We start from the raw sequence: 19,116 nt of genomic DNA on the forward strand, positions 1-19,116 counted from the left end.
CCAAGAAAAGCAGTAACCTGAATGAGAAAAGCTGGAAAGCTATGAGCACAAATGTTCGTAGTTTGGGCAATAAAATCCCAGATCTGCAAGCCCTAATGGTGGAGGCGGGTCTTGGACATTGTTGCTGTCACGGAAACGTGATTCACGGAATCACACCATACCAGGCTATAACTTAAGGAAGGACAGAGAGGGCAGAAAAGGGGGAGGAGTGGCTCTTTATGTCAAAAACAATATCCAAGTATCTGAGCTGCAAGGGAGATGGGGCAAAGAAGAAGTACTATGGACCGTCCTAAAAAAAAAAAATAAATAAATAAAAATAAATAGATGGGGCATCCATTTTTATTGAAGTGGTTTACAGGCCTCCAAATCAAATGGAAAAACTTGACAGAGATCTGGTTGAAGACATCCAAAAGATGGGAAAGAAGGGAGAAGTGGTGATCGTTGGAGATTTTAATCTGACAGATGTAGATTGGAGAATCCCTTCTGCAGAATCTAACAATAGTAGAGAGATAGTGGATGCCGTGCAAGGGGCTCAGTTCAAACAAATGGTAATGGAACCCACGAGGGAGGGAGCTATACTCTATTTAGTGTTCGCTAATGGAGACAGTGTCTCTAATGTCCGGTTGGGAGCCCACCTCAGCACCAGTGATCAAACGGTATGGTTTCATATCACAAATAAGATACGGAGAAGTCGCACGAAGACCCGAGTTTTGCAGTTCAAAAACACGGACTTTGTTGAAATGGGGAAGTTCCTGGAGGAAGAACTAGAAGGCTGGGAGAAAATGAGAGATGTGGAACAACAGTGGACCTAATTAAAAGGAGCAATTACCAAGGCAACTAATCTATATGTTAGAAAAGTAAAGAAAAGCAAGAATAAAATGATACCTATCTGGTTCTCAAAGGAGATGGCTGATAAAATAAAAGCTAAAAGAACAGCGTTTAAAAAATATAAAGGATCCCAAGGGGAGGATCACAAGGAAGCATATCTGGTGGAACTGAGGGAGACTAAGAAAGTAATCAAGACAGCAAAAAGTCAAGCGGAAGAAAGGATTGCCAAAGAGGTAAAGCGAGGTGACAAAACATTTTTCAGATACAGAGAAAGGTGAAGAGTCCAAAGTGGTATAGTGAAATTGAAAGGTGAAAAGGATCAATGTGTAGAGAGAGACAAAGAAATGGCAGAAATATTAAACGAATACTTCGGTTCTGTGTTTATTAAAGAGGACCCTAGAGAAGGCCTGTCGTTAGTTAACAAGAAACTGGAGGGGAGTGGAGTAGATGAAACTCTGTTTACAGAAGAGAATGTATGGGAAGAGCTAGGAAAACAAAGTGGACAAAGCCATGGGGCCTGATGAGGTTCATCCCAGGATACTGAGGGAGCTCAGAGATGTGCTGGTGGGTCCGCTGCGTGACCTGTTCACTAAATCCCTAGAAACGGGAGTGAGGCCGAGTGATTGGAGAAGAGCGGTGGTGGTAAAAGTAATGGAGTCATTGCTGAAAGAAAGAACAGTGAACTATCTACAGTCAGAAGAATTGCTGGACCAGAGGCAGCATGGATTCACCAGGGGAAGGTCCTGTCAGACAAATCTGATTGACTTTTTTGATTGGGTGACTCAGGAATTGGATCGAGGAAGAGCGCTCAATGTCATCTACTTGGATTTCAGCAAATCTTTTGATATGGTCCCGCACAGGAGGCTTGTGAATAAAATCAGAAGCTTAGGAGTGAGTGCCAAGGTGGTGGTCTGGATTGCAAACTAGTTGATGGACAGAAGACAAATATGTGATGGTAAATAGAACTTACTCTGAAGAGAGAGCTGTGTTAAATGGAGTGGTGCAAGGATCAGTGTTGAAAGGACCGGTCCTGTTCAATATATATTTGTGAGTGACATTGCGGATGGGATAGAAAGTAAGGTTTGTCTTTTTGCGGATGATACTAAGATCTGCAACAGAGTTGACATGCCAGAAGGAGTGGAGAAAATGAGACGGGATTTAAGGAAGCTGGAAGAATGGTCGAAGATATAGCAGCTGAGATTCAATGCCAAGAAATGCAAAGTCATGCATATGGGGTGTGGAAATCCAAAAGAACTGTATTTAATGGGGGGTGAAGGGCTGATGTGCACGGAGCAGGAGAGAGACCTTGGGGTGATAGTGTCTAACGATCTGAAGTTGGCGAAACAATGTGCAAGGCGATAGCTAAAGCCAGAAGAATGCTGGGCTGCACAGAGAGGAATATCTAGTAAGAGAAAGGAAGTGATTATCCCCTTGTACAGGACCTTGGTGAGGCCTCACCTGGAGTACCGTGTTCAGTTCTGGAGACCGTATCTCCAAAGGGACAGAGACAGGATGAGGGCAGTCCAGAGAAGGGCGACCAAAAAGGTGGATGGTTTTCATAAAATGACTTATGAGGAGATATTGAAGAACCTAAATATGTGCACCCTGGAGGAGAGGAGGAGCAGGGGTGATATGATAGCCTTTCAGATACATGAAAGGTTTTAATGATTCATGGTCAATAACAAACATTTTCCATTGGAAAATAAAAATAAGTAGAACTAGGGGTCACGATTTGAAACTCCTGGGAGGAAGATTCAGAACCAATGTCAGGAAGTATTTCTTCACGGAGAGGGTGGTGGATGCCTGGAATGCCCTTCCAGAGGAAGTGGTGAAGACTAAAACTGTGAAGGATTTCAAAGGGGCATGGGATAAACACTGTGGATCCATAAATGCTAGAGGATGGGAATGAAGAGAAGAGCCATGGGGGTGGCTTGCTGGAAATGAGGCTCTATCTGGTGATTACTAACCTTACTCAATAAGCCTTCACACGGTTAATGCAACTCCAATATTACTCTCTGCTTCAATGGCAGGGAAAAATGTGGAAAAGAGGATTTATATTCAGAAAACATCCAACAAGGCATTGATCTGTGCAGTCTGGGTAAACAAGCATAGGGGTAGCTTGCTTATTGCAGTGGTTACTACGCTAAACCAATTAAGTCTAATACATCACTTTGAATGCATATACAATGTTGCTCTCTGCTTCAATGGCAGGGAGAAATGTGGAAGAGAGGATTTACATTTAGACAACATTCAACAAGGCATTGATCTGTGCAGTCTGGGTAAACAAGCATCGGGGTAACTTGCTTGATGTGGCGGTTATTACCCTTAACTATTAAGCCTCATGCTGACCTTTGATGCAACTCCAACATTACTCTCTGCATCAATGGCAGGGGGTGGCAGGAAATTTGAATCAAACAGTTACCAACAAGGGCCCTGAACTTGGTGGTTAGTGAAACAGATAAGTATGGGAAAATGTTGGTGAAACAGATAAGTATGGGAAAGTATGGGAAAATGGTTATTCAAACAAGCTTTTTCGGACCCCTCCTAATTGCTTCCTCATCAACTTCCACAACTCGGTCACAGCTGCTCTTTGTAAATAACTCTACATGATAATCTACTACTGTATTTCTCTATTCTCCCAGTTCGATCTCCCTTGTTATTTGTAACTGCAATTTCCTTGCACTTGTTCCAGTTTTAATGTATTTTGCACCCCTTGTTCAACTGTAAACCAGCATGATGTGATTGTATCATGAATGCCGGTATATACAAATCTTAAATAAATAAAAATAAATAAAAATACAATAAGTGTGGGAGCTTGCTGGGCAGACTGGATGGGCCAGTCTTTTTCTGCCGTCATTTCTATGTTTCTATATATGAGTTAAGTTGATGGATGGTAATGGAATTACTTTCAGCTAAATGCAGGGAGAGATTCCTGTTGGGACAAAAGGAATGGGAACAGATTAAAAAAATTCTTGAGAGTCAGAGAAAAAGGCACAGTTTCATTTTTGGATGGGGGAGTGTATGTTTAAACTTAAAGACTGGTGGAATGGAAGGTGATACGGAAATATGGGGTGGGAGTGTTAAAATTAATTTACTGAAGGATATACATCACTGTTGCTCTGTTTAGAGAAGCCCTTAAAGAATCTGTTCGGTGTTAAACGTACATATATTTTGATTGATTTTGTAATGTGAATACTTTTCTTTTAAACTTTTTATTTACAGAAAAAATTGACATGAACAAAGTTACATAAATTTGATTTGTGAGCAGATCAATAGAGTCAGAAACTGTAAGAGAGACTTAAAACGGTTTAAACCTCATTTCCGAAGGCATAAAATTCAATCTAGCCGCCCCACAGAAGATCATACATAAACTTTTCTCCCTCCAGCATGTGAATAATACTTTTTTTTTAGTTCTACTGTGATGTTTAACAAACAGTAAGTTTCCAAAAAAAAACAACCCACAAACACAAGTGAGGAAGAAAACCTTGTATTTGACTCGGCCCATAGGAATCCAGTGATAAAATTACAGGTATTCCAAATGAAATTTGAACCTGACCTGATGGCAAGGGAATATAAATTCTCTTCTCTAGACGTCGTCTTAGTGCCTCGTCAATGTCCCATGGAAAGTTAGTAGCTGCAAGGACCATAACCATTTTGGAAGGGTCTTCATTTTCTGATGCCCCTCCAACACCTAAATAAGAACACATGAAAGTTGCATTTGCACCTGCTTTGGAAAATAGTCTACAATGTCAAGATAAAAAGAATGGAAAAAATAGTGATATAATGTTAAACTTAATAGGCTTCCTAGGAACAATCATACCTCGTTTCCTGTCTTTACATCAAAAGGTTAATATTCAAAGGGGATTGTTCGGATAACTTTGAAGTTAGCCAGATAAAGCAAGGTTTGAATATCGGATCCCTGTAACTAGATTAACTATCTAGCTAAGTCATTAATGGATAAAATGTATCCAGATAAAATGAAGGTATTATTTTAGTCAAATAACTTACCCTGCTAATGAGATATTCAGATAGCCAAATAAGTTATTTGGCGAAGCATGGATGAGCTTTGGCACAGGATTAAATTACTTTAACCAGATAACAGACTATATCGTTTGAATATAAGTGCCAAAAACAAAATTGAAAGGAAAAAAAAAAAAAGTTAGTGGGCTTGCAGGTGCAATCATTCATCCCTCCACCTCACTTAATACATTAAACCATTGTCTGACATTGTATCCGATTCCCCCTCTCCCCCAAAAGATAAAAATAAATTTGCAGGCTTATTGGATCTATGAGCTGCCTCAACCCTCCCTCCACAATTGCTCAAAAGGTATCTGCTTCCAGATCAGTTCATCCACTCCAACCCTCCCTGCATCCTGGCAACCCCAACCCAAACTTTTCCATTCCACCTAGCACTTCTGAAAAAACCCTTGGCCTGCATTGCTGCTAGAGTATTATTCAGGCTGAGGTTGCGCTTGCAGGGAGTAGGGTGGGGGCTGAGGAGGGGCCCACAAGCCATTATCTTAAGCAATATTGGGGTAGGGTTGGGTGCTGCTCACAGAGCTGATAGGAACTCAATAGTGGACTTACATATGTGGGGAGGGTGGTGGAAATCAGGTACAATATCCAACTTTAGTTTAACACATTTAGTAGGATAGGGGATTGGGCCTGCAGGTCCACTACCTTTTTTGTTTTTTTTAATTTTGTTTTTGGCACTTAACTAGTTATATCATTTAAATACAGCTAGTTAAGATAAAGTTATTGGGGTACATGCACTCTGATAAGCAAGTTTGTTTACCATAAAACAGTGTTTTCTGTAGATAGCAGGATAAATTAGCCATACTGTCTGGGACGTCCCTCCGGGGCGGAGCTTCCCAAAGATCACTGAGCTTTGGATATGTGCGGCTGCGTGTCCTTTCCCACGCGGCACCATGTTTTCTCTTTGGTCTATAACATAGCTTGATAAGCGAAGCGTGGAACTTAGAGGATGTTCAGGGAGGTGGGTGGATCAGCATGGAAAATTCATCCTGCTATCTATGGAAAACACAGTTTACATAAAGCAAACTTGCTTTTTTCCCCCCACAGAGAAGCAGGCTGAATTACCCATGCTGTCTGGGAGACCCCAGCTGAGGGCTAAGAGCACAGTCTGAGGATTCATGGACAGGATGTAGCATAGTCCTGCCGTCCTGGATTGTCACTGTGCACTCAACCCACCCCCGTAGCGGACAGTCTCGCTATCTTGTCACTGACTGCAGTACTGCCGAGCCCAGAGCTGTGTCCAAAGAGGCTTGATGAACAAGACAGTAATGAGATACAAAAGTATACAGTGATGACCACTTAGCAGCTTTACAAATGTCCAGTCATGGAACCTTGTGGAGATGAGCCACTGAAGCTGCTACTGCTCTTACCTGGTGTGCTTTTGGCGAGCTAGCAAGGGCTGCTGATGGCATGGTATAACAGAAGTGAATACACCATGAAATCCAACTGGGCAGAGTTTGTTTGGTCACTGGGAGGCCCGGCACAGTCGGATTAAAGGAAACAAATAGCTGCAAAGTCCTTTTCTCGAAATGCGTTCTACCTTTATAGTAAGCTAAGGCTCTTTTGCAGTCCACTGTATGGAGCAGCCATTCTCTCTCATTGCCGGGTGGTTTTGGGAAGAATGTTGGCAATGTGATGGTTTGATTAAGGTGGAAAGCTGACACCACCTTGGGTAAAAATGACGGATGAGATTGCAAGGTGGCTATCATGGTGAAACTGCAGATACGGGGAGTAGTGGACCAATTACTAACTCATTGACTCTTCTTGCCGAGGTTACCGCAACCAGGAAGAGCATGTTCCATGTGAAATACTTCATGTGACTGGTATGCAGTGGTTCCAAGAGACTTAGCATAAGCTTTTCCAGCACTAGGTTAAGGTCCCATGGAACAGGCATTTTAATCACAGGATGTCTTAATCGCAATATCCCCTTCATGAATAGGGAGACCAGAGGGTGGTTGGACACTGGGAGGCCGTTGCACAGGTGATGATAGGCAGCGATGGCACTCACATGGACCCGCACAGATGCAGTCACCAGACCCTCTTGATACAGAGAATGGAGATACTCCAGTAACAGCTCTGGGGATCAGGAGAAAGGTTCTACCCTCATACCAGGGTGAGTACCAGTGCCACTTGCCTTGATAATTTCTCCTGTTAGACGTCTTCCTGAAAGACACCAAGACCTCCTGGATCTCCGCCAGCAAGTGCAAGTGGCTCAGTACACTCCGTTCAACCTCCAAGCAGTGAGATGTAGCAAGGAGTGCATGGGGTGAAGTAGGGTGCCATGCTCCTAATTTAGGAGATCCATGCTGTTGCCCAGGGGATGGGGGTGGGGCAATGGAAAGTTGAACTACTTATGCGAACCACAGTTGTCTGGATGAAGCTGGAGCAATCAGAATGAGGTCTGTGACATGCGCAATACACTTCTGTACTGTCCCGGAGATTAGCGGGATCAGCGAGTAAGCGTAAAGAAGGCCCTCTGACCATGGTATGAGGAATGCTTTCTGTGCGAATCACTACCTGTTGGGATAGACTGAGCAGAATCTTTTCACCTTCATGTTGCATACTGTAGTGAAGAGGTCCATGCACGGAAGACCCCACGTCACAAAGAGCTGGTTTGCCATGTCTTGGTGAAGAGCCCATTCATGCGAATTAAATACTCTGCTTAATCTTTCAACTGTGGTGTTTGCTACGCCTGGAAGATACATCGCCTGGAGAGAAATGGAATGTTCCCCTGCCCACTCCAAGATCTGGATAGCTTCCCTGCACAAGATCCAGGAAACAGACCCTCCTTTCTTGTTTATGTAGAACATGGTTACCTGATTGTCCGTGTGGATCATGACATTTTTCGACCCGCAGGAAGTTTCCAAATGTGTGAAGGGCATTTTTTATCGCCCTGAGCTCCAACAGGTTTATCTGCTACTGTCGTTCCCATGTGGACCAAAGACCTTGCATATGCACATGCTCCAAGTGGGCTTCCCATCCCTTGGTTAAGGCATCTGTGGTAAGAACCACTTGATGGGCTGGGGGATGGATTGGTGCTCTGATGGTAAGAATTGTTGGGTGCAATCACCATGTCAGATCCAGTTGCATATCTGGGGTCAGACTTACATTTTTGGAAAGTGGTCAGGAGAATTTCCACTGCATGCTTTCAGCCCCCACCGCATGTATCGCTTGTGCAAATGAGTTCACGACACTACATATATCTCTGCTGCCATGTGGCACAGTAGGGTCGGGATCTGGTGGACAGAGGTGCATGCATAATATTTCAGCTTGAAGGCCAGGGTGTGAAGTGTTTGGGTCCTGTCCACTGGCAAGAACGTCTTTCCCCTAACAGTATTTATCTGGGCTCCAATGAACTGTAGGGTTTGTGTGGGTTGGAGGCTAGATTTTTTGTAGTTGATGATGAAGCCTAGCTCTTTCAGACAATGTATTGTCATTTTCAGGCCACTCTGTAGAGTGGAGGGTTTCGGTGCAACTATTAACCAATTGTCCAGGTACAGGAATAGCTTAATTCCATTCCTTCTGAGATGGGCCACTGCTACCACTAAACATTTTGTGAAGACCCTTGAGGTGGCATTCAGTTCAAAGGGAAAGACTTTGTACTGGTAGTGGTGCATATTGACTTGAAAACATACGTAGCGCCATACGTAGCGCCTGTTTTGTTGGAAACTTGGCGGGCGATAGGGCGCGTATGGCCTGAAAGGGCCGATACGTAGCGCCAGGAGGAGCGGTGCATTGGGATGTGGGAGTATGCATCCTTGAGATCCAGTGAGCACATCCAATCATTGGGTTGCAGGAAGGGTAGAATCGACTTCAGAGATTTTTTTTTTGATTTTTTTTATTTTTTAAAGTTCAATGGGTAACCCTCTCTGACAATGTTCAATACCCAATGATCCAAGGTAATCGCTGTCCAAGAATCGTAGACAGAAGATATTCTGCCTCCCACACATGGTGGTAGAGGTGGCCCGGTTATCCCTAAAAAACCCTGTTGGTGTTTTGGGATGCTGCTCTGCTGTGGACATTGCTGATGCTGGCCCCAGGGTCTGTTTCGGGGTTGCTGTTGCTGCGGCCTGTTTTGTTGGAAACTTGGCGGGCGATAGGGCGGGTATGGCCTGAAAGGGCCGATAATGGCTCCTTCTGAAGCTTGGATAGTATTTTCTGCCCGAGGCCTGCTAGTCCATAGGTGACGCTAATGACAGGACCGCCACATTCTGCTCCTTTAATGGGAGACAGTTTCCCACAGTTTGTCCCCAAATGAATTATCACCCTTACATGGGAGGTCTGCTAGTTTTTCATGCACATCCTCCCGAATAGCACTGGTGCACAACCATACCATTCTTTGGGCCCCCACTGAAGTCTGGGTGGACGTCTCGAAGTCCTCATAAATGGTGAGTAGAAGGTGCCTTGACCCCTCCTCCAGGTCATAGAACTGTTGTGGAAGAGTGGTATCAGACGACGTGGACGCAAGATGGGGGTTTCAGAGACTGCAAGCACTCAAAGGAAAATTGGTTCTTACCTACTAATTTTCATTCCTGTAATACCACAGATCAGCCCAGACTAGTGGGTTATGCACTCCCACCAGCAGATGGAGTCAGAGAGCAAAGCTTTGAGGCACTGGTATCCCAAGTGTGCCAGCTGCAGCTCATCAGTATTTATCGATACCCAAGTAAAATATAATTGACCAAAAAAAATCTAATTCCCAAAACAAGGACGAACAGGAACACACTCCCTCAAAGGTCAGAAACAAACGACCCCAATACCTGAAAATCAGGTTTGAACCACAGTTCATAACAAAAACCAAAATATTATAGAATCATTCTGATAGATTCCCTATGTACAGCAGCTAACCGCTAGGTAAATTAGTCTTTCAGCAGTAGCAGCTGGGCGGGATCCTGGACTGATCTGTTGTATAAAGAAACAGATTGGAAATTGATCCAATATTGCAGTAGCAACCAAAGAAGAAGAAGGATCAATAGACACCAGGAAATCTTTATTGAGCACAGAATGGAATAAAAGCCCGACTCAGGCCGAGTTTCGCTCTTTGAGCTGCTTCAGGGGCTAGCAGAGATAAAACATTTGTGAAAACATATAAATACATATAAATACAAATAAAAACATTAAAAACATATACACCATACATAAATACATTATTTGAAATTATATACAATAAAAATAAAAAATAAAAAAGAACGAATAAAAACAAACTTAAGACAGACATGCGTCATTCAGACAAGATTATAAAATTTTTTATATATTGTGCGATGATTATTATGTGTTCCCATATTGAACATGCTTAAATAATGTGCAGTCTATCTAAACCATTGGTGCAATCTATGGTAACAGAAAATTTGGTGCAACAGAAGATTTTTACCTATTCATTCTATTGCTGATAGTTAGTCTCCATGTGTCTGGTAAGCTCTCTCAGTGTGCTGAAAGACCAGACATAATTAACATGACACATTCCACTTGTATAGAAACAAAGTAACAAGTCTTTTAAACTAAATGGCAATGTATAGTCTGAATGAAACAGTGTCTGCTCTAATCTAAAGGATAATTATACAAATTTCTGACTGCTCTTAGCTTGAAAAGAAAGCCAGGGGTACAAAAATTGCACTATTAACACTACTCATTATCAGCACTACTCATAGTTGAAAACATGTCTCCTCAGTTAAAAGAAAAATTTGCTTGAATACCGCGGTTCTGCTGACTTAATTTGACAGCCCATGTCTGTCAAAGTACTCAAACCAGTTTTTTACACAATAGCAAACAAAGCTATATTAGTTTCACATCAACTGATGACTCAATCAGACAGCAAGAAGTCTTACAGCGTTAAGCTCTAGTCTAATATCAAAAAATTATTTTTAATATAAAAACATTTTGCTTGGATGCTGCGGTTCTGCGTTTGATTGAGCCATCAGCCGATGCGAGACTCTGACCTAGCTGTGGCGGTAAGGTTTAAAAATAAAAAAATTTTTGTTTTATTACTTTAGATGCATTTTCAAATTTTGGGCATTTAAATCATACTTTTTGGTAATACACTAGAGCACAGCGTTGCACGACCGCCTGGTGTCTGACAGCCATCAACTGATGTGATACGCTTACATAGTTGTGGCGGCAAGTCTTAAAAAACATTTTGTGCATTTTGATAGCCATGGGCTGTCTAATCAATAGTCTGCAGAACTGCGGCATCCAAGCAAAATTTTTAGATATTAAAAATAATTTTTTGATATTAGACTAGAGCATAACGCTGAAAGACTTCTTGCTGTCTGATTGAGTCATCAGTTGATGTGAAACGCTAATATAGCTTTGTTGGCTAGTTGTGTAAAAAACTGGTTTGAGTACTTTGACAGACATGGGCTGTCAAATTAATAGTCAGCAGAACCGCGGTATTCAAGCAAATTTTTCTTTTAACTGAGGAGACATGTTTTCAACTATGAGTAGTGCTGATAATGAGTAGTGTTAATAGTGCAATTAAATAGACAAAAGGGGAAGTGGATGGGTTGGGAAGGGGGATTCTGGGTAAGACACTCATGGTCTTGGGAAGTAGAAGCGGGATTGTTTAGTGGGGACGGGGTTCATTTCTCAGAAGTGGTGATAGACTTGTTCAACAACGCACTACAAGAGGGTTTGGAGAAGATTAGCAGGTGGTAAAATGGCCGCAGTGGGGGAACAAGCCGACAAGGTCGGCTTCTTAGTGGCAGAAAACCTGAGCCCATGTTATGTTGGAATGCTGGGAGGGGGGAGTTGGTTGGTGGGGGGGAGGGGGGAGTGCCTCGTGTAGTTGGGGGGGGCTGCTACACAGGACTGGAGAACCGTGGGGCTAAGGTTCACGGTAGAGCTTGCTCTCGCTGGTACGAGGCGGAGCAAGTGGAAATGGGAGAGAAAAAACTCCACCATTGGGGTTAAGATGGTGGAGGCCAAGGAAAAGGGTGGGGGAGGAGGGCGTTTGGGGAGGGATTTTGTTATAGTTAAAGTTGTTGTAAGGGTTCAGGTTAGTTTGCTATTAAACTGCGGCCTATTTTAAAGCCAACTGGTTATTGCTTGTTTATTGGGGGAGGGGGGGGGTACCTGGGACAGTAATCGAGCGCAGTGTTTTCCCTTCCCCATTTTGACCTCTAGCTACTGCTGTTGATGGATGCCACTTCTCTTTTCCAGAGACCAAAATGTTAGATTTACAAAAAAGAATAGAGTGACCTAAATACTAAGAGGTTGATATTAAAAATATTTCTGCCATGTGACTTTTGACCACATAAATCTAACCAGGGTTGTGCAGGAGAAATAAAACTTCACTTTGTTTCAAATTTTGTTTTGTGGGGTCCTCAATTCATTTCTTTAAATTTCAAAACGAACCCCCCCCCCCCCCCCCAATTTAAATTGATCCATTTTTCATTTGCATTAAAGTCAATGGGGAAAGCATCACATCCTATATTGGGCTCCAAAATTGGAGTTTTCTAATAAATTGTCTTAAAACTTGTGGGAAGAAAATCAACAGAAGGGGGAAAGAACTCCAATGTACCTAAGACTGAGGATACTGGATATCTTATTTTCCAGTGCATAAGTCACACTGTTGTATAAGTTGCACCCCTCTATAAACAGTCATTTTAATGAAAAAGTTAGTTATATAAGACACACCTGCATTTCTCTTTACAGGGCGCCAATGAGAAGGATAGAGATAGAGAAGCAATTTATTTAAAAAATAAGAAGAGCACATAAGTCGCTGTATAAGATGCACTGACAGAAATAAAAAACAAACAAAAAAAAAAAACCCAACTTATATACCGGAAAATAGGGTAGTAGCACCAAAACTGGCATGAATAGTCTAAGACTCCATAAAGTCTTAGAGTTCCATAAAGGGGAAAAGAGGTACCAGCATTGGCAGGTGTTCTCCAAATCATTGTGAGGAGCCAAAAAGCAGAAAAAAGTGAGACCACCACCCCAGAACTCTAAAGAGGGCACCAGCAACAGTGACATGAACCCTTGATAGCATCTCAAGTGGCAAATTTGCACCAAAAGTGGCATCAGCTTTGTAAGGCAGTATGAAGGGGGAATGAAGCAGAAAAGATGGCAGAAAAAACCCAGGGCAGGCACTGATAAAAAGGGTAAAGCAGCACAAACAGTGGCTTTAAGACTCCAAAGCATCATGAGACACCCAGACTGGCAAGAGCAACTCCAGGTGTAAAGTCTGGGATACAACAAGGCACAGTGACAAAGAACTGCTAGGTTTAAGGTCTGGGTAAAAAAGCAAAGTTGAGTGGCACAAAGACTCCAAGTGTAGGGTGGAATTTGGATTTTCTTGTGAAATGGGCTTTCCAAATGAGACTGATATCACATGTAGTGCATGGAAATGGTTTCAAAATGATAGGGGCCAGGGTTAATAGTAAGTTGTGAGGGTTGTTTTTTTATAGAAAGGAACTCCCATATCATGTACCTGAACTCTGGCTGTTGCATTTCCTGATTTGAGGTTTTGCATGAGTTCCCTCTTACAACTCTAACCTCTTAATACATTCAGTACAGGAAAGGGTTTCCCTTGAGCATCTCTTGTCTTGTGCTAGTATTTCTTCCTCTGAATGAGGGCTTTTTTGGACAAACCACCCTAGTGTAATCAACCATCAAACAGTGTGGGAGAACCAAGTTGAAATTGTGGAAAAGCTGTATGCCCTACAATTGTGCTATGCTAGTGTGTGTGAGGGGGGAACAGAGACAATCCTGCACTGAGTGTCAAATTGTGCACTAGTTCTCAGACACTGCTGAACTTTGTGACAGGCTTCACAACACAACCTGGGTTGCTTCAATTTCTGCCCTGCTCTCAGTTTTCACCTTATGCCCACTGCCCAGGCAGAGACAAAATCAGTAGAAGCTCTGTAAGAACTCTCCAGTCTGCCTCAACAAAGGAAAAATAGAATACCATGCAAAATGTCTGTTCTGAACCAGAGCTTCTCTGACACAGTGCTGCCTGGGTGTTTTCCTCTACTGTGTGACTGGCACAGCAAGTGTCTAAAATGGGCAGTAGCCAAAATGATTTTTGGGGAAAAGTTAACTAAGAACTCAGAGAAAGTTCAAAGAAATAGCTCCTTCATAGACAATGCCTTCAGAAGGAAGGCACAGCAAATCTCTGACATGCTCAGTCATCAAGATCAGCATCACTGTACCTGGTGCGCAATAAGTTGGGCTGGAAAAATGCTTCAATGTGATATGTCATCCCTGTTGTCTCCTTGATATATCCATCCTACCCATGTCTACTAGCTGGATGCTCTATACTTTGTATCAATTTCTAACTGTACACCTGTTGCTCTCCTATTGATTTTTGAGTCCCCTGACTTTAATGGCTTATAGAAATCTTTCTATTCAAAACAAATGAAACTAATTATTTGTTTGAGTGTCTCACTCAATTCATTTCGGGGCCCCAGAAATAAGTTGGACCCTATTTGTTTATTTTCCCCCCATTCATTTGAAATTAATACACATCCCTATTAAATATTCTCACTGCTGCCAGCTAAATTTTGCAAACACAAAATTGCTTTTTGCAGATTTAGGAAGATAAAAAGAGAGGGCATGCCTAGGGTGGGCCTTTTAAACTTAGCAGGTTGGCACTAACAGGCTAAATCTACGTAGGCAACTCCAGTTAGATTTAACCAGCTAGCCAGCTGCACACTTAACCAATTAAGCATGGCTGAATATCTGGACAAAGTTAATTGGTTAAGTTTGTCCACTCTGCTGCTGCTGAATATCATCTAGGAAGCTTTTCCCCTATAGACACAAAATGTGAAAAACTCTTTAGGACATCAGCCCCCAAATAAAATGAAACAAAAGGAGGAAGGCAGTATATATTCAAGAGAAACATTAACAGTGTCTACAAATACAAGTCGGTAATTTCAGAGCCCTAATATTCTATAAACAGGTTTTTTTTTTTAAGCTTTGCACATGTGGTTTGGTAACAGTGGATTTTCTCAATTATAAATAAGCCAACTTTTAAACAAATACTTTGAAGCAAAGTATTAAACTCTATTAGACTGACAGCTCATTAGATCTAGAGCGACAGAGTGCCCTCACTTGATTTCTGCCCTGGCCATTTTGTGGACTTTTTTCCCCTAGGTAGGAGCTGGAAGGAACCAACTGTTAGGGAGATTGAGCTGAGTGCTTGTACAAGTTTGTGTTCCTTTCCAACATGAACCTTTCAAACAAACATTGGATAGCAAAGACTGCATACCTGTAAACCAGGTTCTCTGTAGACAGCATGATGAATTAGCCTTGACAGTACCAGAATGTAATCCTCTCTGAAATAAAATCACTCAACAGAAGCAACACCTCTCAATAGTTAACTCACGCAAGCACAGTGTGAACACTATAAGAGAGGGAAATAGTATCTTTAACTATTCACCCAACCATATATTAAACTAGACTGGAGACAATATCATAGGCAAAAGTGCTCACAATGAGTTCTCGATCTGCTGTCTCTCGCCCTCAATGGGCCGCAGGCAGTAATCAGCCTGTGAGCTCAAATGGTTTTTAATCATTTATTGTCTCCTGTCTACCCAACCCTCACTCCAAAGAACATACTTTATTTAATCAAATAGTCTTTAAACCATGAAAGTGCAAAATTATCGAAACAGTTCATGTATTTCTCAGAATCTGTAAACTTACTACCGGTTAATAACTCACTAATAATCAACAAGTATTCAGCCACGTGAGTGGTCATTCAAATATCAAAAAGGTATACTTCCATTATCCACCCCGACATGGTCCATGTTTCGACTCACAAGGAGTCTTTTTCAAGGGGAATGAAGCTGACAGATCACTATGTCACCGGTATATTATTTTCATTCAGTTCCTATGAAATAATATGAAAAAATATATAAAATTAATTAAAACCAAAATCCTAAACCCGCACACACACACACTAGCAAAATGCTCCCAGCTACTATTAAACTGAAAAACTCCGTTAGGGCTTGAAGGCTAACAGGTCGATACAAACATCATCCTTAAAAATGACAAACCATTCAATCTGAAAAATGTCATTCGGTGTAAAGAAAGTAAAAAACTCACCGGAACGCCAGAATCATTGAACTCAACTTCACAGCATGGCGATGAACGCCTTTGTTCAACCGAACTGACTAGCCTGATTTAAATAGCCCGCTGAGTAATACAAAACCGGAAAACTCAGAAACACCTGGTTTCCGGTAACATGTTTATCCACCGAAAACTACTAGTCCCAGCATGCCCTGCCGTAATAGATTAACCCTGCTAATACAAAACAATCACCTCCTATGATTTCAAAAAACAGACCAATCAATTTCTTTGTTGATCCTCTCGGGATCACTGAATCAAAAAAGTGTATCCATTTTTGTTCCCTTTGAGTAAGGTACAGATCGAAATTGCCCCCCCGATTACTCGGAATGGGCTGTTCAATCACAGCAAATTTTAATTCTGCAAAAGTATGGTTCTTGTCAACGCAGTGCTGGACGCATGGTGCCTCCAGTCTGCCTCTAGTGATGGCACTCCGATGTTAAATCATACGTGTCTTGAGACATCTTTTGGTTTTCCCAGTGTATAAGAGTGGACACGGACACCACAGAGCATAGACCACTCCTCTGGATGCACAGGTAGTGGCCGCCGCCAATTTAAAATTACCTTTAGCAAAAAATGGCAACGTGTTACCATCATATGATTGATCACAAACCGAACACTTCATACAAGGATGATGCCCGGCATGAAAATTTATTGCCATCAAGTTATCCTTCATCTCATCAGAAAAATCTGAATGTACTATCAGGTCCCTGATGTTTTTACCTCGTTTGAACGCAAACATTGGGAAACTTTGAAAACCATCATGCAGACTTAATATATGCCAATATTTTTTAATCACTTTTTGTACTTTAAAAATCTGGGATGAAAATGGTAATACACATACCAACTGTTCTGTATCCCTACTTCTACAAGTAGGTTGTAGTAGTAAATCTCTATTAATCCAGCGGGCACGCTTATATGCCTTTTTGATGATATGTAAAGGGTAACCACGTGAAGTAAAATTTTGAATCATCACCTGTGCCTTCAATTTATAGTCAAATACGTCTGAACACAGACGTCTTAATCTTAAAAATTGACCAAACGGTAAGTTGGAACGAAGATGAAAAGGATGACAACTGTCAAACCGAAGAACCGTGTTCCTATCGGTCGGTTTTCGATAAATAGAAAATTGGAACCCCATCTGCTGAATGCTGATAGAAATGTCTAGATAAGAAACGTTTTTTCTGTCAAAAATATAAGTAAAACTTAAGTTGACATCACAATTCTGTAACCATTGCATGAAGGCTATGAAAGTTGATTCATCACCTTCCCACACAACCAGGATATCATCAATGTACCTCCTCCACAATTTCACATGTTGACCATAGGGGTTATTCCTCAGATGTTTATACTCAAAATCTCCCATGTACATATTAGCAACATCTGGTGCCATAGTGGCACCCATCCCCACTCCTTTGGTTTGATGGTAAAAAATATTGTCAAACATGAAAAAATTGTTTCTTAAAGCCACTTCTGCCAAAGCACTCACAAATTCTGCAGGAATACGATTGTTTAAATTCCTGGTATGGAGTGTATCGTTAATAATATTAATGGCCTCTGTCTGTGGTATGTTGGTGTAAAGAGATACTACGTCAATGGTGGCTAGTGCTAACGCATCATTGGGGAATAAATCTCCTGTGATATCTTCTAGTTGAGTCATCAAGTCAGTGGAATCCCTGACATAGGATGGTAATTGTTTAACCAAAGGGGCCAAAAATTTGTCAACAAAAATTGACAACGGTTCTAATAAAGAACCTCTAGTGGAAACTATAGGTCTCCCTGGTGGTTTATCAAGAGATTTGTGTATCTTCGGCAAAACGTATAATACTGGTGTCTTAGGGAAATCCACGACCAAAAACCTTTTTTCTCGCGATGTAATCCAGAATTTAGTGAAAGCCATCTCAATCAGAGAATCAATATTGGACTTCAATTCAGCTGTGGGATCTATATCCAATTTGTTATAATAGGTAGTATCTTGTAACTGTCTCATAACTTCTGCACAACAGTCATCAGTATTCATGACAACAACCGCCCCACCCTTGTCAGCTGATTTTACAATAACTGAAGATTCCTTGGCTAAAGATCTCAAAGCTGACATTTCTCTGGAAGAACAGTTCCAATCTGTATTGTAAGAGAAAAATTTATTCTTCCTTATTTCACTTAATACCAGATCTCGAAAAGTACTAATAGCCGAATCCATTGGTCCTGGGGGGTACCATTTAGATTGTGGTGTAACAATCGACGTATCCGGAGTGCAGATGTTGTTTTTGGAAAAGAAAACCTTAAGAGACAGATTCCGGATGAACTTATGAAAAAATTTTTCAATCTCGAATATATCGCATTTAACCGTAGGTACATATGACAAACCTTTCTCAAGCATGGCAGTCTGTTCTACAGTTAGCTGTAAATTAGATAAATTAATTACCGTAGATGTTGATCCTGCTGAGATCGAGTTGTTGGACGTGAGCGTACTGCATTGTTCCCCATCCCTGGATTCCGTCCTGACGTTTGCTGGTTTTTTTGATGTTGGTTCTGGAATCTTACTTTTCTATTCTGTTTTGGAGGAACACCAGTTTTCGAATGTTCACCATCTTCTTTATCTTCTCCCGAAGAATCTGAAGAAGAGCTCGAATTATCAAAAGTCCGAGCCCTCCGATTGTGATTTCTGTTGTAATTCGGCTGCATCCAGAAGTATACTGACCCCTTCTGGTAATCTTTTTCGTCCCTCACGTATTTCTCTAATTTTGTGTCCTTCAATTGTTTGGAAAATGGTGTCATAATCTCATTAACTTCAATGGATTTTTGTTCAAAATCAGAGGCAGCCATATCACCTTTGGCTATATCCATCAACTGTGCAATTTCTCCTTTAATGATATCTCCAGTAGTTCTTGCTTGTTCAATGATTGCCAGCATCAAATCTAAGGAACATTTGTTTAATATCTGGTTCCATTTATGCAGAAATGTGCTGTCCTCAGTGTAAAGCAGAGGCTCTTTATTAATACGGAGCCCCCGCGGTATCCGCTGTACTCTGCAATACTCGATGAGTGTACTGCCATGCATCTCGGTTCTAACCAACCGCTTTTTCAAGTTCAAAACCTGTGTCCACACATCTATCGGTGTTGTCACCACCTCCGGTAATGAAAAAAATGAAGGAGTCTCTAATACTTATTGTAAGTGTGTGTGTGTGAA

At 41.6% G+C, this 19,116-nt stretch overlaps 1 protein-coding gene across 1 annotated transcript in view; it reads right to left on the minus strand.

Annotated features, from left to right (window-relative positions):
- Nucleotides 1-19,116, minus strand: part of KATNA1 (katanin catalytic subunit A1) — a 182,292-nt gene that overhangs the window by 31,263 nt on the left and 131,913 nt on the right. The window contains exon 9 of the mRNA XM_029594070.1: nucleotides 4,385-4,519. Within this exon, the coding sequence (XP_029449930.1) occupies nucleotides 4,385-4,519 (135 nt within the window). The remainder of the gene's footprint in view (nucleotides 1-4,384; nucleotides 4,520-19,116) is intronic.

Source organism: Rhinatrema bivittatum, chromosome 3 (assembly GCF_901001135.1).
Source record: "Rhinatrema bivittatum chromosome 3, aRhiBiv1.1, whole genome shotgun sequence".
Lineage (NCBI taxonomy): Eukaryota > Metazoa > Chordata > Amphibia > Gymnophiona > Rhinatrematidae > Rhinatrema > Rhinatrema bivittatum.